Below are 24,253 nucleotides of genomic sequence, written 5' to 3'. Positions count from 1 at the left end.
TTTACTCAGGAGTAGGCAGGCATGCCTTGGCTGGTGGTCAGGCCAGTCAAAGGGGCGTGTGAGAACACCGGAAGGGTCCTGATCCAATGGAGCTGGAGTGCAACAGAAGGTGGCCTTACCCCCCCCCCCTTTGAAAAACAAAAAAGAGGCTTGAGCTGGTAAGGGGAAAGTTTTCTGTCTTGCACTTGCAAAGCCAGGTAGGTCTTTGTATTGATATGCTTGTAATAGAAGAACTTTAAACGGGGCACTGGGAGGGCTGGAAATCTCACTGATTCTTTTTGGGGGGGGGGTTATTGCAGGCAGACTACAGAGTAAGCCCCATTGACCACTATGGGACTTACTTCAGAGTAGATATGCATAAGATTGGGCTCACAGGCTGCAATCCTACCCACACTTTCCTGAGAGTAAGCCCCATTGACCACAATAGGACTTACTTCAGAGTAGATTCACTTGGTGGAACAGGACTGGCTCCCCCTTATTTAATTACTTTATTTTAATTTAATTATAATTATTTATTTTAATTGCTTGATGATGTCACTTCTGGCCATGACATCACTTCCAATGGGTCCTGGACAGATTTTCATTCTAAAAAGTGGGTCCCAGTGCTAAAAGTTTGAGAAATACTGCAATAAGTTGTTAGTAAGTTGACACGGGTGTGTGTGTGTGAGACTCTACAAGTTTTCAAAATCACTAAAATCAGAATTTGGAGAAATAATACCATCATGTTATATATCACTCAATGCATAATTTCATGCAGAATGCAATGAAACAATCCACATTGAAATATCTGTGTTCTAATAAAAGGTACAGCCAAAAAACTGGTGGTGGTGGGGCGATGGTACATCACCACACCCATCTGGCTGTTGTCCCGCCCACTACATGGGGTGACGCGCTGGCCTCCCACACTGGGTGACGCAAATCCTAGTGATGCCACTGGGTAGCATATATACATTTTAGCTATGCCACTGGCTGGGGAGAGGTGGCAGATCAAGTGTATGGTGAACTGCTGGGGGGGAGGCAGGTTTTCCCCCAATTTGCACTTTTTAAAAAGCCCGAGTGTGACGTCACTTCCAGGGCATCATTTTGAGCTCTGCACCGGGCTACATGTTCATTAGCTATGCCACTCACACAAGAGATTCTGTAAAGAGTTAGTGAAATGTGACTTCCTGAAAAGAAAGTGGCCACATGATGGGGCATTTGGCTTTTCCTGTACAAGCAATTGGAAAGAGATCTGTAGAACACATCTATGTAGAGATCTGTAGAGCACATTAATTAAAAATACCAATGAGTAGGTACAGGCTGTCATCTTTCTTACTACCTTTCTCTTACCTTTCTCTTTGATCCTGTGCTGTCTCTAAATCTGTTTAAGACTTTATCCTAGTAGCTGGAAGATGTAGGATCAATCTTTTTCATCTCATGCCACCCTGAGAAGGCACTAAACTTGTCAGGACACACCAGCAGGTTTAACAGTTGACAGGACACACTGTATTGCTGGGGAGGCCCACATTGCTGTTGGGCAATGGCCCAACTATGACCTTCCCCCAAACTTACATGGCTCACCTGCAGACCATTTGTTGCCCTGTTTTTGAAAATTGCTGAGGACTCTTACTTTAGCAGGAAAAATACATGAAGCAAATGTTTCTCAAACCTGTAACTGTCTGGATCTATTGGATGTCTTCCCCCCCCCCTCCCCAAAAAAACCAGTGCTAAATAAAAACTATCAGATTGGTGTGAGAAACTGCTGAGACATGAATGAACCAGTGAGATGAGTTTATTTGATATAAAGAATAAGTGCAGCTATTTACAAATACAGTGGGGGAGCTGGCTTGCCTATATGCTGCCGTCCATGTTGAATATACAGTTGTGTTAGTAAGGCAGACTTTAGCAATAGCACCCACAGCATCTTCATCTCTTATGCAAACTGTTTTGTAGTGCACTGCAAGCAGTTAGCTACTTAACAGTCCTTAAGTTTCCACTGGTTAGTTATGTATCAAATCCAGCATGTGTTTTTAAGAAACTTAGTTTATACATTAAAAATGCTCTTCATAAAGCACATGCATAAATGAGCCCTGGTTACATCACAAGACTCAATTTAATAAACTGATGTTTCACTAGATGTGCTTCTACCAATGGAGACTTGTTCATATAATGGGAGCAGATTCAGTCATGCATCAAAAGTGGGTTTTGGCTGCAATCTAGTTTGCTTTTAGAAAACCCAAACGTATGCTGCTGCAAGCAGTCTACACCAAACCAATTTGATGCAATCATGAAGATTTTGAGTGGGTGAAAGCACACATAGCATAGGAGGCAGACAAAATAAAACTTTACAGTTTGTTTGGTTAGCATAATTTATACAGCTTCTGGAATTCTTCCTCTTGTCAAATTGAGATTAGTTTAATCTGCTGGACTCAGGTATGGAATTCTAACCTTGTGTACAATTCCTAATAAAAATCGTGATCTCCAGAGCTTGCTTTTGCAGCCAACATTTGATGCAGTTTTGGTGTGGGCAGTGAGAAAAGTGCATGTCACGTTTTAGTTTTGATTTACCAAATTCAAAACTTTTTGCTGCTGGGTGCTATATACCTCTGCCTAGTATGCACTGTGGAAGAGAGAAACAGCACAAATTTATTCTGTTTAGTACCATCCCCTCACCCCTTTAACTGTACCCTTTAAACAGATATGAAAGAGATCTCTGAGCATGGACTGAGTTCCTTCTGCCACTATAAAAATGCAGCTGCAATGGGAATTAAGGGGCAAGTTAACTTGATTTTTTTAAAAAACAAAACCTGCCCTTAGCTGCTTTGCACTGTAAAGAAGACAGCACCAAAATATAAGCAGCAGTAATCAAAGGTTTACAGGTAAACCTTGGTGCTCTTCCTCTGGGCTTGACCATACTCACCCACTCTCTTCCTGGAAAAGACAACTCAAGTGTGGCACAGTGTATATAATTTCAATCTTGCCCAACTCTTCCCTCATTTTGACTTTGAGGACTGCAGTGTAGATTAAAAGATGTTTGAAAGTAACTACCCAACTTTCATGCTGTGTTCTCCCCCTTATAAAAATTGTTTTATGTGTGTTCTCACAACGGGCCTAGGTCTACCTTTAAATGCTATGTATTCCAAGGAATAAAAAAAACTGAATTTCAAGTTTCTGCAAGCCTTGGGCTTGTAATTTAAATGTGAAGTCTTCAGTCTGGGTCTTAATGCAGATTTAAATGTGAGGTCTTAGATAGGTTCTGGCTCTTATGCAGATACAGGACTCTGCACGGATCTAAACAGTGCCTTTTGGTTCAGTTGGCTCTGGTTGTTCTCCTTGTTCCCACCACTCTGTGATCACTCGGTGGTGTTATCTGGCTGCTTTGTGCGTTGCACAAGGAAGACACCACCATCCACAGTGAGCTGTAGTGCATACTCCTCAGGGGAGAAAGTATTCCCAGCTTCATCGCGCAGCATACAAAAAACTTGATGGTACAGCGCCCCCAGCTTCTGCTTGGTGAGTGTCAGAGTCCTGTCAAACTCGCCACGGTCCCTTAACAGGCGCTGCCGCTCCCGGCTCAGCTCAGCCAACTCCCGCTCCAGGTGTACCAGTGTCTCTAATTTGCGCTTGCGACAATTTTGGGCTGCAACTTTGTTCTTGCCACGGCGGCGGATGTCACGGATCAGAGCCAGCTGGGGCTCGTTCAGTGGAAAGCGTGACACCAGCTCATTGAAGTCATCCACAGGCAGGTTGATGATCTTATCCACAGGGAAAGGAATTTTCATAGCCAGGGCTCGACGCTCATCCCTACTGCCAGCCAACTCCCCACGTGGGCCCCTGCCCTTCTCTAAAGGATCTGGATGTGGGTTGGGGAAAGGCATCTCTGGCATAGGAGGCAACATTGGGTAGGCTTGTGCATGGTCCATGGGGTACAGAGGGGTATACTCGGGTCGCTCCAGCCCCTCTGCTTCCAGGGACTCTGCATCACTGTAATTGAGAGACAAGCCAGAGTCTGACTCCAAGTCCTCCTGGGTCTTGCAAGGCCCCTGTGGTACATAACCATTGGTCAAGTCCCCTGGTAGCCCTTTACATCCACCCAGGGTGGCAGTTCCTGGAGACTCCAGTGAAGAAGAAATGAGCATGCCAGTATAGCTGTAGACAGCACAAGGAGCTGGCAGAGTTTCTTGGTAGGGATGCTCATATGCTGGAGTAGGATGGCTGTAGCTGGAAACGGCACTGCTGCCCATCATTGTGCATGGTCCGTAAGCAGGAGCCGGTACCATCTGTTGTGCGTGGCCACACACTGCAGAGTCATAGCAGCTCTCACTTGACATATCAAGGCCCTGCAGGGATGAGAGAAGCAGGTTGAGTGGAGATAGCAGGTGTTCCCTAAACAGGGATGGCTCAAAGGCCGATATCTCCTTTGAGGAGGATCAATGGTAGAGATGTTGTGCGTGCATGCAGAAACTCCCAGGTTCATTCCCTAATGAATCAGGTCTTCAGGTAGGGCCTGGGAAGCCCCACTGTGTCTGGAATCCTGAAGAGCCACTGCCAGTCAGAGCTGGCTGACTTGAGGCAGCCCAAAAGCGCCACCTGCTGCTCCACCAGTGCCAGTCCCCAGTCAGTGCACTATTCTGTACAAATGGTTGGTTGGCAACCTTCAGTCTCGAAAGACTATGGTATAAGCCTACAGCACCCGGTATTCCCAGGCGGTCTCCCATCCAAGTACTAACCAGGCCTGATCCTGCTTAGCTTCCAAGATCAGACGAGATCGGGCATGTGCAGGGTCACAGTTGCTGCCTATTCTGTACAGGCTCTTGAAGTAAACCAGGATTGCTTCTGGCATCTCCTGTGTTGTTTAAATAACACTTGCGGAACAAGTGATTGTGTGCCTTCCTCTACCAGCTCTTCAAACAAGGGGAAATGTGGAGCATGGTAGGGACAATCCTGGCATGCTCTGCATTTCCTGCTTTAGAGCCACAGGAGAAGGTTAAGGAGGCAGGGTTGCTCTGTTCCAATCCTCCCAGTGCAACTGGCTCCCTCACATTGATCCTTCCATCACAGGGCTCACTCTTCCCTCTATGCAAGCTCTTTAAATGAAGCAGGAATGCTGAGCATGCTGGGAGTGATCCTAGTGCCCTCTGCATTTTCTGCTTTGATTAAAGGGCCTGCATAGAGAAAGGGGCAGGGAAGGATCCTGGCTCAATCTGCAGTGGTCTACAGGGTGGAGTGGAGAAGTAATATCTATTCACCGCTCCCTCCATCTGCCACACATACAATTTGCTTCAAGGATGAGCCAGTGCTGTTGCCCTCCAGTGTAGACAATACTGAGCTAGATGGCCTTGTAGTCTCAATCTGTGGCAGCTTCCTCTATGGCAGAATTGGAATACAACTCCAGAGTTCTGGCTCCTAGACCAGGCTGTTCCCTAGCTACCAAGTCCCTGAACCCCAATGCTTCCCCCAGTTCCATCTCTAACTCAGCCAATGGCAGGTTGTGTGCCCCTCTTGCTTTTTCCTATATACAATAAGAATCTCATTAGTTGAGTGTTCTATCCAACATGCTGTCCCCTCCATATATGTTATTTGCCCAGCTCATCATTTGCCCAGCTTGTCACTCAGCAGCTCCCCCCCCCCCATTCCAGTACTCAGTCCCAAGGCCTCTCCTGCTTGTTGCAGTGCCTCCTGTTGGCACTTAGCTCTCAGCTGAAGACTGCAAGAGTAGCGGGATAGGAGGGGAGTTGTAGAGGACTGCACAGGTGCCTGCCTGGCGGAGATGGATGGGTTGATAGCATTCCCCCTCTGAACAAAAGGGCAATTCATCTCATCAGACAGATCCTCCATTGTGCACCATGTTCCCCCCACCTCACTTCTCCAGGGTCAGGTGCTGAATGGGGCAGTGTATTGGAGGAGTGGAGATTAAAGAGGCAGCTGTGTGTAATGGATACCTGCCACCCTTCAAGTGGAACTTGGTCCACACCTCCATGGAAGGACTAAACCCCCATGCATGTCATGAGCTGCTGCCTTAGCCAGACCTCCATTTGTGTTATTTCTCCATCTGGTGATTGAAATCCAGCAGCAAGCTTGCTTAATACTAGCAGAAAAAGAACTAAGAAGTGGTAGATTCTCTTAGTGCTTTGTCCCTGGGTGCAGTGTAGGGGCCCCATGTCAAAGGCACAGAGGCAGAACTGTATGTCTCTGGAAGGCATGAAAGAAGGGAGCAGGAAATGCTTTCTAGGTCTGCCTCCAGGTCTTTCTGGGAACTGAACTGAATTTGTTTACATTGTCTGTTGCAGATGTCCCTAAGTGGCTCTGTCTACCACTTCCTGAACCTCTTTGGCATAGGCAGGAGGAAGGGAGGGAGAAGAGAGAAACAACCATCAAAATTGAGATGCAAGAAGCTGATAGATCAAAGGTCTCCCCACATAGCTTTTTCACCCGGAAGACAGACCCCCAAATGTCAGCTCCCCCAATAACAAGAAGCCTCTCCCAATGTGCAGTGTAAGGATACTGTGACATCAGCAACAAAGACAACCAATCCTCTTCCTCCCCTCTGCCCAATATTTGCATGTTTGAAAATTCTGAGCTCACAATGGAAGCAGGGACTATGGTTCAAGCACTCACCTTTAGGTGGCAACCTAGCTAGCAATAAATAAGACCCATTATTTCTACAGCACTTGCAGAGTGTAGAAATTACCCTTACAACAACCCTGTAAGGTAAGCCACTATGATCCTCTCATTGTGTATGGGGGGTATGTAAGTGAGGCTGAGATGGTTGCTTAGGCAGGTGTCGCCCGGGCCCAGCCCCGGTTCCATGACCGGGGCCTCCTTGGGAGTAAGGGGTCCTCAGGAGTAGGGGAGTGGAGCAAGTATAGCCTGGATCCAGCTCCCAGGCAGGAAGTTTCCCAGGAGTAGGACCTGACCAGTCACATGGCTGGAAAGGGTGGGGCTGGCTGGCTGGCTGGCTGGGCCAGCTACTGGCTTCATAAGGAGCTCGGCAGGCATAGGAAGAGGTTGCTCCTCTTTGGGATCCTGCTTAGGGAGGGTGGCTCAGGGAGGGGAGAGTGGTCCCTGGCCTGTCAAGCTGCCTTTACCCAGCCCTGAAGGGCTGAGAAGCCTCAACGAGGGGTGCCTGTACCCTAGCTTGAGGAGGGGAAGACTCCTGGTAGTCTTGGAGGGTGCAGGAGCCTCAGACCTCTGTGCCCCCTGGGTTGGGGAGTCCTCCAGCTGGGCCGAGAGGCTGCCAGCTGCTTTAGGCCAACCATTGCAGCCCCCAAGCTGTGGGCTGGCATGCAGACAACTCCTGCATCACCCCTCTGCTGCGAGCGACATTGCTGTTGCACAACCTGAAGACTGTGAGCCAGGGGAGGCCTTGTGATGTAACAAAGCCCCCCTTGTGGATGTAAAATCCTTAACTGCAATAAATGGACTAACTCAGCCTCTATTCTGGACTCAACATCATCTTCCTCCACGCAGTAAGTTTGAGAGGGCCCTCAACTTGTGAGAGGGAGCCCTGCCTCCTGGGAGGAGGGGTGGGCCCCAGCCATGGAGATGACAGCAGGACAGTGAGGGTTCATGGTAGAGGAAAGGTTTTAACTGAGGTCTTCCTGGCTTCACCTTTATCCCCTAACCCAGTGGTTCTCAGATGCTTAGCACTGGGACCCACTTTTTTAGAATGAGAATCTGTCAGGACCCACCGGAAATGATCTTATGACCTGAAGTGACATCATCAAGCAGGAAAATTTTTAATAATCCTAGGCTGCAATCCTGCCCACACTTACCCAGGAGTGAGTCCCATTGACTATCATTGTTAAAAGCAGATACATAGTAGCCTGTTAAAAATACAGAGCTGTAACACTTCCCCAGATGCAGTCACCTACCATGGTAGCATCAAGTCTAATAAGTTAAAAAAAATATTGAAATGGATGGGGACCCACCTGAAATTGGCTTGTGAACCACCTAGTGGGTCCCGACCCACAGTTTGAGGAACACTGCCCTAACCTAACTCAAACAGCAGCTGTTGACTATGAATAAACACTTGACTTAAACTCCTAGACAAGATTGCCTTCTAGGGTGCAGTCCTAAGGGACACAGAGTCCCTTAATCACACTATGAGGTTAAAATTAGAAACCATCAAATCAACAGTTGGAAAGTACCAGTATCTAATATACCACCTCCACATCTTAGAAAACAACTAGCCTTAAAAAGGGAGTGGCAGAAATGTAAGGCAAACCATACCTATACATGAGGCTTGTAATGATCAAATAATCAGACTTAAATCCCAGAATCCCTCCTGGAAATTTGGACAGCAATTAGTCAGAGAAGACTTTGATATTGAGACAGCATGATATTGGGAGTGGGCAACTTCCAACCCAGATCTGTTTAATATAGTGCCTGATCCAGTGCAATGTCCCTATGGCTTTGATCTTCCAAGGAGGAACTTTCAACACTTAACTGGATTTGTACTAACCATGGCAGGTGCCAATATTGGAAATTCAAATGAGAGTTGCTTGATAATCCTAATTGTTACTGCAGCAATGTCCAATAAACTTTACATCACATTGCAATGGAATGCCCCCTTAGAAGGTATTCTGGCTCTGTGCAAGAACTATACCAGGCTGTCCAATGGTTAAATGATTTAGATATTCGGCCATAGGTCTAGTCACTTAGTAACTGCTCATATAATGTAATATTATTTATGATTTTATCCACTATGTTTTAATAATTTATTGCTTGTTTATATTATACTGTGAATTTTATATAATGGTGCTACATTTTGCCTTATGATTAAATAAATAAAAGTTTGTTCTGTTTGGGGGGAAAAATGGGAGAAATACTCTTACAGTACACATCTATATAATATTGTCAGACCAAGTCTTACCTCATGCTGCATTTTTAAGGTTGAAATTCTAAGCACAATTCCCTGGGAAAAAGTCCCATTAACTCAAACGGTCATGCTTCTAAGTAGACATGGATAGGATTGCAATGCAAGTTAGGTATAATTAGGCAAGGAAATACTGCAAATACTTCATTCTCTTCCTCTCCAAATTTGGTAAATGCTAGACTATCCTGATATTTTTCTATATAGTACTTGCTTTAGTGGGGTGATTTTACATTTTCTACTCTTGGCACTCTGAAATTGTATGAGTAACCTTAGGGTGGAAATGAACAATGACTTAAAGAAAGTTGAAAGTGATCTGAGAGGGGCATCATTTATCATGTTATGCAGTACTTGTACATTTGTCTCACTGTTGTCTCTGGTCAAACAGTTTTTGCAGGTTTCTAAAACAAAAACCTTCAAAACCTGTTTACCAGAGGAGAAAATGAGATGAAAGGATATACACCCATCTCTCCGTGTGCTCTTGTCTGATTCAGACTTTTTTTTAAAGACCATGCTTGTTTAATACCAGGAGGGCAGGAGGTCTGGCTCAGCTGGTAGACCTGCTGCCTTGTATGCCTGAAGATCTGAGGCTGCCAGTTCGAAATAACCAGAAGTACCGGAGAACTGACCACACACTGATATACTGATGAGCTGACCCTAGGTGGCAGAGAGGAGTTGCCATCAAGTGGAGCGTGGGAGGCGAAGGGCCAGAGAGAGGCCAGACCAGGAAGGAATCCACCTGGAAGGAGGAGTTCTATGAAAGACTAGAACTATTCAATTGTAAAAATCTCTACGGGGTTTTAGAACAGCCTGCCTATGTAAACCGCCTTGGATTAAACCTGTATAAATAAATACCAAAACCTAACTTATTCTTGCACATTTTTGGAATAACATGGTCAAACTTCCTATGTGTTCCTGCATGTTCAGTTGGCAGCATAGACACATCTTATGGTCAAAATATTTTGGTGCTTTTCAAAAATGTAACATCCCCTTCCCCATGTAAAGTAAGAACTGGGTGTACAGTGAGTAGCAATCCCTCTTTCATTTCATAAATGCATATCAATTATTGTATTTTGGGGGTTCAATTAACATTCATTACAAAACTTCTATAAGCAATTGTGTTATTGAAAACAACAAAAATAACCAGTTGAATCCCTCTATCAAGTTGTCTTCAACACTCAGGAAAAACACCCACAATAACCTATCATCTGACACATGTCATAATTATTTCATGGAGATACTGGGGTTCAGATTCAACAGTGGTCCTTGAAGTGGAGAGACATGGATCAGGGAAAGAGAACCTCTGGGAAAGAAAGAACCAGGATCTCTGGGAAAGAAGTGTTTTGTTAGCCTATAAAGGGAGGAGTGCAATAAAAAACACTTCTGCTCATCCTTCCTCACCACCTCTGCTCCTATGCTTGTGGTACATGCAGAGAAAAAAAAAAACTCTCCTTTTAGCTTCAGATCCTAGTTAATGGCAGTGACTGCACGTCATTCCTTCCACAAAGTTGTCCCTATTACTTGCTCTTAACCCTTTGACTTCGTGGCAGTCCCACGCTTACCTGTAATTCTGAGATGGACAGGATCTCTTGCCAGGTGAGCTCCATCTCCCCCTGTGACCCAGATTCTCCCCCTGCCAGAGGATTGTACAAGGGGAGGAAGGTACCCCGAGTCCATCCTTGCTGGGGTGGGCAGGGTGGCATTTTGTCAAGCCGGACCCTGCCCAGCGTTTGCTCCAGCAGAGTCCCCCCAAAATCAGCCGTGACAGCAAAGTTCTGCAATGTGAAAAAGAAAAGAATGGGACTGAGCTGATATTACCACTCTGTATTGTGAATATTTCCTCTTTCCTAAGAATCCTAGGGTTCTGAGTTCAATTCTCAGGTTCAGATTTTGGCAGCTACTACTTGTGAAGATTTCAGAAACCAGGCACTTGCTTTGCAGGGAGGAAGATGCCCTATTAGCCAACTATGTATCTCTGCTTTGCTTGGTCTAGCAAACCATTCTAACTGATTTCATCTAGCATTTCAGTCTGGCAGACTTCCCACGTGGTTTGGTTTTTGAAACTTTCCGTTGAGATTTGGTCTGTCAATTTGCAATTTTAAAATTGCATATATTTAAATGCAATTTATTTAATCTATTTTATATGCTGCCACATGGCTTAGCATGCCTACAAAAAATAAAAATAAAAACTCAGTCAAAAAAGAAAATGGGTTAAAACTCATGAACGATTACAGGAAAACAAGTTCCCCATTAAGAGCCTAATCCTATGTGTGTCTACTTGGAGGTAAGTCCCATTATAGTCAGTGGGGCTTACTCCCAGGAAAGTGTGGATAGGATTGTAGCTGAAATCAATCTTTCTTTACACCTTTCTGAAACAACACAAAACAATCCAGCAGCAGCACCTAAAATGCTCTGCTTGGGGCCAAACTGAGGCTGCAATCCTAACCATACTTTCCTGAGAGTAAGCCCTATTGAACAAAATAGAACTTACTTCTGAGTAGACCTGGTTAGGCTTGTGCCCTCAATGTTGCACTTGGAAGCATGCAACATTTTTCGGGGGAAAGGCATTGTTACTCAATGACAATGCATATGCGTTGCATGCAGAAGGACCCCAAGTTCAGCTCCTGGCATATCTAGTTAAATGATCTCGGCAGGTAAGCAGGACTGGGAAAGACCTTGCCAGAGACCATGGAATGGTCCTGGCAGTTGGAGTGGACAGCAATTGTCTAGATTGACCAATGGTCTGACTGAGTGTAAGGCATCTTCTTATGCTCATTTTCTCCCTCGGAGACCATCAATGCCAGTCTTCACTTACAAGATGAAGGTCCAGGGCAACACCACAGCAAGGTGTAATAGGCCCAGCAAGAGCGCTGTGTGAACTGAGTGTGTGCATTATATAACATTCCCTAGCCAATGCGTGGGGATATTGATGCAGGAAGAACTCCTGGTTTGCTGCATCAAAAATACAGAGCAGCACATAGATAGAATTGTGGGAAATTCCACAATTACTCTGGAGAAACATCATTAAAACAGAGAAGTGCATGCATATGGGGAACATGCAGTGAGCACCATGCAGTGAATGGCAAGAGAAAGAAAAAGAATTATAGGTGCAGGTGTGAACACACTTCTAAAACTCTGAGGACCCCACACTTGCAGCAAAGCAACAAGTGGGGCTGAATGGCAGCCAGCAGCCTTCCCTTCAGGTTGGTTTCCAAGAATGCCCATTTTTTGCACTCTGGTTCTCAGTCCCAGCATGGCATGGGTGGGACTGCCCATCTGGCTCTTGATAAGCGACCCGCCTGTCCCGTCTCCCGCTTCTCACCTCAGAGCTGGCTCTGTGAATCTGCAGCGTGCAGCTGCCTGGATCAGACATTCATGAAGCCACGAGGGTGCCCGCGTTGCTCCTGCAAGGCAAAGATAACAGCCCACTTAGCAGCTGTACTGCTTGCCTCAAATTGTGTATTGTGCATAGCAGTGAGGAGCTCCATGTGCTGACTGTGTGCTTGCTGCTGCACCCCTCCCAAAATGTCTTCTCCACCTACTTAGTCTTCAACCAGGGTTCTCATCTCCACAGGAAAATGACCTAGTGAAGGTGCCATTTTCTACAACCTGAAGAAGAGAGTGCAAAATACTCACGCTGATGTAAATAGTCAGTGTGAGAGAAATTAGGTACATTCTTCAGCAGAAGTAAATGCTTCTACAATACTCATATAGACATGCATGTTTGGGGAGTATGTCATCCACTAATATTCTTTAGTAATAATTACATTTTTATCACACCCTTCTTTCGCAGTTCAAGGTGCCATACCTGGCACATTATTATTGAGAGCGCATATACATATACATCTTATATGTATATCTCATATACATCTTAGGGCGCAATCCTACCCTGTTCTGGAACAGGCAAGCCAAGAGGCTTGCGCTGTATCCAGCGCAGGATAGGGGCCCAAGGTGGCTTGGCCAGAGGCAAGGGGAAACTTCTACCCTCCAGGTAAGGCACCCTTTCCCCTATGGGTCTCCTCAGACTTGCACCACCTCCTGAGGTGGCACAAATCCAAGGAGAGCGGAGCAGCTTCACGCCTCTCCAAACTCCCCAGGTACAAGGGTTGGGATCCAGTATAAAAGCTGGATCCCAGCCCCACCTCCCACTACCCACCCACCCACCCACCCCCAGGGCGGCCCACTGCCCAGCCTCCCCCCCCGGAATGCCTCCCTCCCGCCTCCTCCCCGCCCACCCCAGACGTAAGCCTCGCTGAGGAAGCCGGCGCGGAGGCTTGTGTCAGCCTCCGCAAGCCGGCGCACCTCCATGCACTGGCCCGGCTTCCTCCCGAGGAGGTGCAAACATGACTTACGGGACTTGCGCTGGCCCATGGGTGCCTCAGGATTGCACCCTAAATCATATGATCTTCTTTAAACAACAAAGACCATAAAGTAGTTTGACAGTCCCCTGTCCCAAAGAGGCCTGCAAACAGCCACTAGGAGAAAGGCTGCACTGTAGTGAAGAGGGAAATTTGCTCTCCGTCTCCTAATTATAAGAATAGTGATGGGCTCAAGTTCATTGCGGATTGTGGTCCACTTCCAGTTTTGTGGAGGCGGAGCACAATCGCTCAAGAGTGTGGCCAAGCAGTGATTGGAAATCAAATTTATCTTGCCAGACATAGAGTCTAGCAAGACTGTCAACAGTCCAACACTCTAACCACTACACCACCTGGCTCTCTGATAGTTGGCTCTGCCTGCCAGCAACATGAAATATGCAAGCTGAAGCTGACATTCATCCATGCTGTGAGAACCCAGATTTAAATATGAGAATGCATTCTAAAGAAATTAATGTTTGCATTTGCATTGCAAATTTTGACCACGCTTTCACTTTTAGAAGGCTGGACTTCAGGGAACCCAAAAAGTTACTTTGGGTTTTTCAGGAAAATCTGGAAGTGATGTTTTAGGCCTTTAGAAGGCTTTCTGAGGTCGGGTGAGGCTATGCACAGCCTTACCGGCCCTCAGAACACTCTCTTCTGGACTCAACAGAAGCACAACTCCATTCATGTCCAGTCAGGTGGGCCAGAGGCTCTAGCGGACCAGAGACCTAATAGAGGCTCACCTTGGGTCACATCTGGCTGGGGTTTGGAGACCCCTGCCCAACAGGAAAGTAACCAGGGAGGACAGTCACTTCTCCCTTGTTCAACATCCAAATTGTTTTTCCATCTCCTTGCATGATCCAACTCAAACTTTTAACTTTCATGGTGGCACACAAACATGGGCAAACACACAGTCTCTGAACCCAGCACTATCACAAATACATGCTCTGTTTGGATCCTTTTTCTTTGGTCTTGTTCTGTGAAAAGGGCTGTGATCAGGTTCTCGTCCCAGCAGCTCAGCAGTTCAGATGTGAAACTTTTCAGACGATCAAGCTCAGCACAAAAGTGTCACTCTTCAGTCCAGACCCACATTAAAAGGGGAGCCTATTCACAGATTGATCCCTGTTTCGAAGACTTGCTTCATATTAGATTTATGCATTACACTTGTTTGAAAACACAAGGGATCTTATGAGTCATCTTGTTTGCCATCTTCAGTGCCGGACATCTCCACTCAGGTAGCAGGCAATGAGGAAAAGCTAGGGAGCTGCTGCCAATCAGAGTGGACAACGCTGGCCAACAGGACCAATGGTTTGATGGAGCATTGATGGCGCATTGTTGGAGCTGAAGGCCCCATGCACTGGGCCCCTGTCAATGACCGCCCCTGTTGGCACTTTGATAAATAATACTGAAGCCTCAGGTGGGCTCTTTGATGGACATGGGACCTTAGCCTGGCAACACCCCTGAATTTGGTTACAAGGAGCTTTTGCTAGATTGTGCCAGCTGGTTTGAATCTTTACCGACTCCAGAGGCTTGGGCAATGTTAAGCATTTGTTTCTCTTTTTGGATGAAGCTGGAAAGGGAAATGTATTCTGATAACTGTAAAATGTCCATTGCCTCCCTGTTGGTTGCTTCTGTTCTTCCAGGCACACCAATCTGCCTAGTGAGAAGTGCACAAACCGTGAGATCAGAAACCTCTGCACAGCCACAAGTCTTGCTCACTTCCCCATGCGAGGTGATGGAGTCAGAGAAGATGTTGGGCTTCATCTCACCAACCAGCACCACGGGTAGACCTGGGGAAGCATGTGCTGCAAGAACTGGATGAACTGTCAGGGCACAAGATGTGCATACTGTATTAGCTTTTAATACAGTGTGCAGGGAGTCATGGAGAGGAAGGGCACGTCAACGCACTTAGCAGCGCTAATAATATATCCATTAGCATAGCTAGGGGAGCAAAACAGTAAGTACTGCAGGTGCCGCAACATGCTGTGTAAGCGGCCCCTCCCACTCACTGTCAGAGCCATTCTGAGTAAGGATAGCAATGCTCAGAAGACGCTATTTGGTTCAGCAAGTGCCTGCACATTGCTGTCACTGCCCAGAATGGCTCCAATGGTGAGTGGAGGGGCCATTTACATGGCATGTTTTGGCACCTGCAGTACTTACCGTTTTGCCACCCCCTAGCTAAGCTACTGAATATCTCAAGTACCCAAACACCTGGGCATCTAGATACCTGGTGATACTGGCTAAGAGTGTAAAACATTGTTCTAACTGGTCCGTGCAAGTCGGGCTCTTAAAAGAGCTGAAGGTTTGCTTTATTGTTTCATTTTCCTCCCACCCTTCCTTCAAGGAGCTCAGGTTCTACTCTCATTGTATGTTCACAACCATTCTGTGAGGTAGGTCCAGCTGAGAGACAAGTTACTAGCCCATGAAATAAGCTTAAGGGCCCAGTAAGGATTTATCAGCTGTATCTTGCTCTTTCTGTGAACAGTTCAGATTGGCTTAGGCATATTGACACGGCACTGCAATTTATATTGGCTTTATACCACTTAGGTTAACTATCATGGACTCTTTCAAAGAAGCTTAGGAATTGTACTTCATAAGTGTGCAGAGTGTCCATGGACAAATTCATGGAGGACAGATTTATCATTGGCTACTAGTCATGATGGTTATGGATTGCCTCCAGGTTCGGTGGCAGTATGCAGTTGCAGGGGAGCAATGGAAGGAGAGCAGTCTGCCTTTCACTCCTGCTTGTGGGCTTCTCAAAGGCCGCTTTTGGGTCACTGTGAGAAACAGGATAATGAGCTAGCTAGAGGGGGCCTACATAAGAAGAGCCCTGGTGGATTCCACCAGGGCTCTTCTTATGTTGGAAGAGATCCCTGGCACCCCCTCACTGAACTACAATTCCCAGGATTCCCTGGGAAAAGCCATCCCATTGTTGGGCCCCTGCATCTCCAATTCAGAAGAACAGCATACTGTGCCTCTGCATGGAGCACAGTCATTTTGCTTTCATGGGTTATGATTATTGAAGTTCTCTGAGAGAAGTTCCCTGGAAGAAATGTATAAACATGGTGCTCCTTCTCACACATTTCAGGGCACAGCATTTGGGCTCCAAGCATATCTGAACTGTGGCACCTTTCTTCTGCTCCCTCCACCGCTGGCCATGCTTTCCAGAGTAATTGTGGCATGTTCCTTCCTCCTGGTACAATTCTGATGCTTTATACTCTAGAAGACAAAACATGGCTATTCTTGGTAGTCTCAAGGATCTGAAAACTAATGTACCCAGCCCTTCTTCCCCATACTCTCTCTGTGGTCCGTTATCGCCTCTCACACTTTGCTTTTCCCGTCCATGTTTCGACAGACACTGTCCCTGCAATTTCCTCCCCCTCTGCTGGCATGTTGCACAAGAGGAAAACCACACCCAGAGCTTCTTGTGCACCTCTGGCTTAGTGAAGCCAACAGTGGGGGGGAAATGTTTTCATATGTACAGTGTTCTAGGAGAGTTACTAATCCTTAAAACTATAGCTTACTTCTCCCATCCCAAAAACAAATCATCAGGCACATGAGATACACTATCAGGCAGATGAGAAAAATGCTTGCCCTGACTATTTATGATGAAAGCTAAATGGAACCTCAATGTGCAGATGGAGTCTATCTCTGAATACTAGTTGCTATGGCCAAACAACAGAGAATCCCTGCTTCTATCATGCCCTGCTTATGACCAGCATAACCTTCCAGTTGCTGGAAGCAGAATGTGGGACTTGATACAGCAAGGCAGTATTAATGGATGAATTTTATTGCCTCAAGTTGTGGAAACCTTCCACTGGAAATAGATTGTGGGACTAGTTACAGCAAGGCAATGTTTATTAATGGGTGAATCTCATTGCCACAAGCTGTGGAGACATTCACTACCTTAAGTGACTTTCAAAAAGGATTATCCATGATACAGTCATTGAGGTGAGGGCTGTTGGTGGCTGTGAGCCACAGTTAAAATGAATCTCCATTTTCAGAGGCAGACAAAAGAAGGTCCCATCACCTATATGACCTGCTTAGAGGCTTCCAGAAGCATCTGGCTAGCAGAATGCTGAATTAAGATGGGTCTTTGATCTGAAGGGCCAAGATCACACACATGCTTAGCAACATGGGAGTCAGTTCAATGTGCTGCAGCAAACCCACACAACCAGACATTTGTGTGTGAATCACACCGCCATGTGGGAGGGGTAGATTTTGTGGGTCTTTCCTACAAAATGTGTGCCAATTCTGTGGGACACACCCACACAAATGGCCCTGTCAATGTGTCTGTTTTTCTCATAAGTGCCCCCCTCCCTCCACAGCGTGGGATTGTGCCATGTTGGGAAGGGCACGGGAAGTGATTGTTCTGATCTCACAGAAGCAGTCATGTGTTATAATAAGCAGACCAATTTGGACCAACTCTCCCCCAAATAGGGCAAGTTCATCAACCACAATATATATGCAAGAACAACAAAAAGTCTTGTGGCAACTTAAAGAATAACACATTTATTTCAGTGTAAACATTAATGGCCTACAGCCCATGTCATCAGATGCATGAAATGTTATCCTGAACTTACAGGTCGTATGTACAAACATGCATGCATTCACACACACACTTGAGTATAGAGGAAGAGAAAAATTATAAGCAGTGGAATCAAATGGCTATGAAATGTAAGAGGTACAGGTGCTGACAATTGAATATGCAGCCTCCCCAATAAATATTTGCAACTCATTTTTCTACAGAGGTTCAGTGGGCCACACCACTCCTGCTGAGATCTATCAAACTTCTGCCTCCTTCTGAATCCAGCTATTCCCACTGCTACTAATGTTGCACCTTTCATAACCGTGGTGGCTGCCAGGATGCCAGTGGTTGTGTTTGCAAGTGGCAGCCAGGATGGGATGGGGGGGCTGGCAATCACCGAGGGCAGCAGGAGACAGATCCACCAACTGGTCCACCTCCCAACTTAAGCAAGCAAACACTGCTCCACAATAATGCAGCTGCAGGCAGAGTATGTTTTTCATACCCCACTGGAAGTTACATCTCATAGGCACACATGTATAGTGTGTATAGTATTTACATGGTGCCTATGGATTTGGGTAATTCGGTGTGAGGTCTGAGTGACATGTGCGTATATGGGACACCTTGTGAATTTGTGGGGTCTCAGTAATGCATGCATGGGACACATGTCTCTACATATTTATAGTAATAGGAAGGAAGATATTCCCATCTCTGTCTCTAGGGCAGCATGGGAAGTTTGTTTCAGATAGCTTTTGTATTCTAGAGTCCAGGGCACAAAGCAAAGACTTCTGGATTTATTCTGGAGAGGGCAGTGAAATAAAGAACACATGTGCATCCATGCTTCATGTGTGCGCACACATACATATGCACATACACACATTCTTATGTGCCCATGGTATGATGAGGTGGCATGAAATGCAAGATTGCCCCTCAAGAGATAAGGGCAACCACACCAGTCTGTGGTTGATTTTTGTTTTTGTTTTAAACTCCTATTACCAGGTTGTTATGTGGTATTTATTTGTTATACTTCAGATTGTATTCTTATATGTTGGCCTTTTGAAATGCATGTGAAGGTTTTGACTTTTTTATGTTATATTTTTCTGTGAACAGATACTGAAATGTTGGGGTTCTGTTTAGAAATACAATGATATTGAAATCTCACTGAGATAGCGTTACCAACATGTTGAAAGTAAGGGTATACTTATTTTTATTACTATTTTCTCTCTCTCTTTTTTTTTTTTTTAACTGTTTCTCTTCTGGATACTGCAGGCCTCTTTCAATGTAATCCTCTGTGGGGAAAGCAGCATACAAATTAAAAAACCAATCTAATCTATTTGCCATGTTCTCATAGCAGCCATTTCATAGTGGTAAAGGTGGCAAGTCCACTTTCTGTCCATTTCCTTCTGCCTGACTGCAGCAAACACCTAGCAGTGCTGCTCTCTAAATCCAAATATGTGGTTGCAGAGCAGACAACAGTGATAATGGGGCCAAGGGTGATAATTCTATATTTATATATGTGCGTGTGTGTAGAGAGCCACTCTCATCTCCACATCAAAGTCTGGGGTGTAGTCTTGGAAGAGCCATGTCTCAAATTCTCTTCTGATTCATACTCCAAAGAAGGAGTGCAGAATGCATGATACACCATACTGGCCAGTCCCATCATCGGTTATTCACCAACTGATGGTTTGAGCCAATACCATTTTAGTAAAGAGTGCATTACACAAGTTGCAGCATTGTGAAAAACATGTACACTTCATACACAGACCTCTAGAAGGCGAGGGCAGGGGCATTCAAAACTGCCTGGAAACCCACAGCAGTAATCCTAGATCTGTAGAACTGTTTGGGAGGAATACAAAAATGAGGAACTTTGCACACACTCAAGAGTTCTTGTTTTTCTATTAGTATTGCTGCTGCTGCTGCTCCTGTTTTTTTCGATGAACCAGGGCTCTGGCTCTGGCTGAGCCCTGGCACTGAAAATAATTTCCAGAACTCTATCCCCTTCTGCACTGCACACATAATACCTGTTGAGAATCTCTCAGTGTAAGAGCCACTATACAAATTCCAATTGATACATATTCAGAAGGGTGGGATGGTTCTCTGTTTATGTTTCTTAGCCTGACACACATTTCATATAGGTTGAAATGGTGTTATTCCATAAAGAAGGGGAAAAGTGGGCAGCTTGGCAGATCCAGCCCATGTTGTATGGACCATCAACTACTCTGCTGTAGCGCTGCAATATTATTGCTCACTTACGCAGGATGGCCTTGAACTATACCAGTGGTTCTGGACCTTTCAGAGCCCTTGGACCAGTGAGGCAAAAACTGGAGTCATCATGGACCACATGCAATCCCCCAACCCCTGCACACAAAAAATGCAATTAAGGGCGCAATCCTAACCCACTTTCCAGCGCTGGCATTGCTGTGCCAGTGGGGCATGTGCTGCATCCTAACCCACTTTCCAGCGCTGGCATTGCTGTGCCAGTGGGGCATGTGCTGCATCCTGCAGTTGGGGGGGGGGGAGTCACGGAGGCTTCCTCAAGGTATGGCAATGTTTGTTCCCTTACCCATATGTTGCATTACCCTTATGTCGGTGCTGGAAAGTGGGTTAGGATTGCCCCTAAATGTGATAGTCCATGGGCAAAGAGACACCTTTCAAAGTGATACCCTCTTATATTTAGCAGGGGGAGAGCAACTATCCCTCTTCACCCCAGCATGGCATCTTCTCCAGTGACTGTTGCTGGTGCCTCTTCTGTATTTTTTATACTGTGAGCCCTTTGGGGACAAAGAACTATTTATTGATTTATTTTACTATGTAAACCGCTTTGTGAACTACTCCTGTTGAAAAGCAGTATATAAATATTCTTAATAATAATGGGGGAGCTCAAGACACTGAAAGTGCTGGCTGTGGCTGTGGACAGTCCGTTATCCACCCTCTCTGGTGTCCATGGGAAAGCACTCCCCCACAAACCATGAGAGAGGGTGTAGAATGGACCACTCACAGCCAACACTTCAGTGGTCCATGGGGGAGCAGTGTTCAGTTTCAGTGCTCACTTTCAGCAGATGCTGAAAGTGACAGAAGGCAATCATCTTTTTTTCCATGAAACCTTGCAGACCACTTCTCAGGATCTCACAGACCACAGGTTGGGAACTACTGGACTACACAGTCTATGCTGCATTCTTTCCCCCACCCCCAGCAACTACATAACCTCTTGGGCAACATGGGCTAGAAGAGGAGTGGTGCTATAAGTTTACCACAAGTAAATTCAGGAGGAAGCAGCATTGCAGAAAGGGCTTATAAAGTAATCATAGATCACCAAGAGGGAACTGCTCAAAGAAAAAAAACCCCAAATGTACTGCCTGTTTAAAATCTCCTTTCTAATACAATACATTCTATATACTAATTCCTATCCCCACCCATAACAGCTCATAACAGATTCTATTGCTTGGCTAACATAAATTCGTGTCCCAGATATCATAGAGGAGATATAAGCAAGATGCATTCCCCCTGCACACACACGCAACCATGCTTCTACAATGAAGGATGGCAGAGCTTAAAATCATACCTGGGAAGCCCTTGCCCTGAACTTCAGATAAGCGAAGGAAAGATAACTTTGCACATGCTCAAATGTACTCTTTTTGTTTTTATAACATTTGTATCCCACCCAGCCTCCAAATTGCTCAGAGTGGCTTTTTAACTTTTCCCAAATCCATATGGAATAGGTTATGCCGAGCAATACTACACATCCACAGCCAATCAAAAAAGTCTGGAGAAATAATGTCCTGGTAAAAACTCCTCACTTCTCAGGGTGATATGAGCTGGAGACAGGCAATAGTTTTCAGAGAGAGATTAGAGTGATTTGAGAGAGTTTCACTTCCCATGGATGTTCCCACACAATTATTTTGCCCCTCAATTGCCTCTGGTCAAACAGGCTGTGCAGGTTTCTATAATAATACAAAGTCCTGCAAAACCTCTTTACCAGAGGTAAAAATAGGATACGTAAACATGACACAAGCATCAATCTCTCCTTCAAACCAGCATTTCTTTGGAAAAAAACAACACCACCACCTTCATCTTGTACTAGCCCCAGGTGACAACTTAACCAAGTGGTTTCATGCCCATCTCATTTTATAGAACAGCAGAGCTGAGCAAGGATTTTAACTAGAGCTTCCCAACATCCTGACCTAAAGAATGTAGCTGCTGCATCACACTTAATTCAAATACTGTACTTCACATCTTTCCAGGTTGAACCATAACATCCAAAACCCATTTCTGAGTCTGGGTGGCTGGCTGAAGAGAAGTCCATCAGCTGTTCATATCCTATACCATATATACTATAGACCAGAGATTTTCAATGAATCTCACGGCATACTGGAAAGTCGCTAAAATTGTCAAGGCTCAAAATCATCAGTATTTGGACAAATGACAAGGCACACCATGCTGCTAGTGCGGGGCTCACATCTCCCATTGGCCCTAACTTAGGGCCCAATCCTATCCAATTTTCCAGTGCTGGTGCAGCTGTGTCAATAGGGTGTGTGCTACATTTCTGTTGTGGGGAGGCAGTCACATAGGCCTCTTCAAGGTATGGGAAAAATTTTTTCCCTTACCTTGGGGCTGCATTGCCACTGCACTGGTGCTCCAAAGTTGGATAGGATTGGACCCATAACTAAAAGTTTTATATACCACTTTTCTAATATTCAAAACAGGCAGCAACTGTTACCCTACACATGCCGGATCTCATCTCGGAAGCTAAGCAGGGCCAGGCCTGGTTAGTACTTGGATGGGAGACCGCCTGGGAATACCGGGTGCTGTAGGCTTATACCATAGTCTTTCAAGACTGAAGGTTGCCAACCAACAATATTCAAAACAGTGTACAACCAGGATACAAACATGCATGTAAATGGAATTATAACCACAACTGCAGGAGGAAGGAAGTTGCTGCAAATATCCCAATATTTGATTTTTCTTTTATTCATTCATTCATTTATTTATTTTGCAGCAACAGCTTTGTTACACTTTCACTGGCTTCTTGCATGCACTCACAACAAAAGCATATGTGCAAAAAGCTTAATGGCATGCAGGATTCTTTCCACTTGTGCATCTGTATATTGCAGAGTCGTGTTTACCCATGAGAGCACTTATGTGCTGGGTTGTGTGCAAGTGGACTTGTGAACCTGCATATGTTGTGCCTCTGCCCATACAAAAGACTGTTGTGTTTGCCTCATCCTGCGTGTTCCACATGTGTGATCTGCCCCTGCACCAGTGAAGGTGAGACCCCTCTAGGAGGTCATTACATTTTTCTCATTAAATGTATGCAACCTAGGAAGTGAGACTCAAAAAGACTGAGTTGTTAACACTGAGGATCATAAACAATACAGTTGCAACCTCAGCACTGGATCAGAACTGGCAGGAGAAAAAGAAGCTCCTTTGCTTCATATTCAGCTCTCCTAGGAGGGCTCTGGAGTCATGTTGCATTATTCCAATCCTCTGAACGTACTGACTCATAGTTAGAAAAGGACAAACATGGAGAAAAAGCCTAAGGTCAGGGCGACAGCCCCTCAGGACTCTCTTCAGAGAACCTCTGAGGACGGTGCGTACTCCTATGGTCCAAAGAACCGGATGGCCATGGAGCTCAATAACATGTTTGGAAGGAAAGCTAATTTAATAAAGAGCGGCTCAGTCTGAAAACGAGCCCCTCTTGATCCAACCTCAGACTTCAGCCCCCCTTTCTATCCAGCCACACATTCAAGGATGCAAATGCCCCCCTTCCCTAAGAGGAACAGAAACAATGCTGTCCTTTGAGGCAGTGGCATGGTCCCTTACCTGCTGGAATGCCTAGCCGCCTGGCCAGGTGTATAGGTGGGGGTGGGGAGAAAAGCCTTTCCTCCAGGATGTGTAGAAGAAAGGACCCAAATTTTTTCCAAGAGGCGAGCGCTGTTCCCCTCACTGGGCTGGGTTGCTAAGGAACTTCAGGGTGTCTCCATTCTGTTCCAGTCTCTCAGACTTCAGGTGGCCAAGAGCTGTACAGTTAGTGCCCCGCCTCGCCTCACTGGGGGCTGCTGATATTACATAATGGGAGCCGCCCCTGTGCAAGGGGCCGGGAAACCACATGGCGTTGGTGGAGATGGCCCAAGGGTTCTCTTCCCTCCCACAAGTCTCACACTGCACCCAGCCTTTCCACGAAAAGCAAGCATTCTGTGGCCTATCTACACCCACAGCACTCCAGGAAAGGCAGCACGCAGAGCTGTCAAAGAGGAAAAAAGCTAAAGAGCCACAGTTGCCCGAGTGACACTACTAGACAAAAATGCACAGCACCAGACATGCAAAGAAGCCTGAGAATGGAACAACATTGCAAGAACAAAAAGATGCACAAGACTAGACTTCACTGCTGCTACAACCTGACAGGTATGCGCACAGCACACCCACACTGGGATGCAACTCATGGGCTCCCAAAAGAACTCAAGCACACTGCTCATTCTAATTCAGTGTTGGTATATGCTCACAGCAAAGAGCCCCACAACG

At 45.8% G+C, this 24,253-nt stretch overlaps 1 protein-coding gene across 1 annotated transcript; it reads right to left on the bottom strand.

The window, feature by feature from the left end:
- Positions 1 to 1,753: 1,753 nt before the first annotated feature.
- Positions 1,754 to 23,748, bottom strand: NFE2 (nuclear factor, erythroid 2). The gene is made up of 4 exons (XM_066616344.1): positions 23,555 to 23,748; positions 12,177 to 12,258; positions 10,417 to 10,629; positions 1,754 to 4,319 (listed from the first exon to the last, which is right to left on the bottom strand). The coding sequence occupies exons 2-4, from the start codon at positions 12,225 to 12,227 to the stop codon at positions 3,333 to 3,335; spliced, it is 1,251 nt and encodes a 416-aa protein (XP_066472441.1). The 5' UTR covers positions 12,228 to 12,258; positions 23,555 to 23,748; the 3' UTR covers positions 1,754 to 3,332.
- Between the last annotated feature and the right edge of the window lie 505 nt (positions 23,749 to 24,253).

Source organism: Tiliqua scincoides, chromosome 2 (assembly GCF_035046505.1).
Source record: "Tiliqua scincoides isolate rTilSci1 chromosome 2, rTilSci1.hap2, whole genome shotgun sequence".
In the NCBI taxonomy this organism is placed as follows: Eukaryota; Metazoa; Chordata; class Lepidosauria; order Squamata; family Scincidae; genus Tiliqua; species Tiliqua scincoides.
This window is presented reverse-complemented; position numbering and strand designations above follow the sequence as displayed.

Coding starts and splice junctions, on each gene's coding strand:
- NFE2 (XM_066616344.1), bottom strand. CDS start 12,227: ATGTCTGATCCAGGCAGCTGCACGCTGCAGATTCACAGAGCCAGCTCT. Junction 10,630..12,176: donor TTCACAGAGCCAGCTCTGAG/GTGAGAAGCGGG, acceptor TTCACATTGCAG/AACTTTGCTGTCACGGCTGA. Junction 4,320..10,416: donor TGTCCATCTCAGAATTACAG/GTAAGCGTGGGA, acceptor TCATCCCTGCAG/GGCCTTGATATGTCAAGTGA.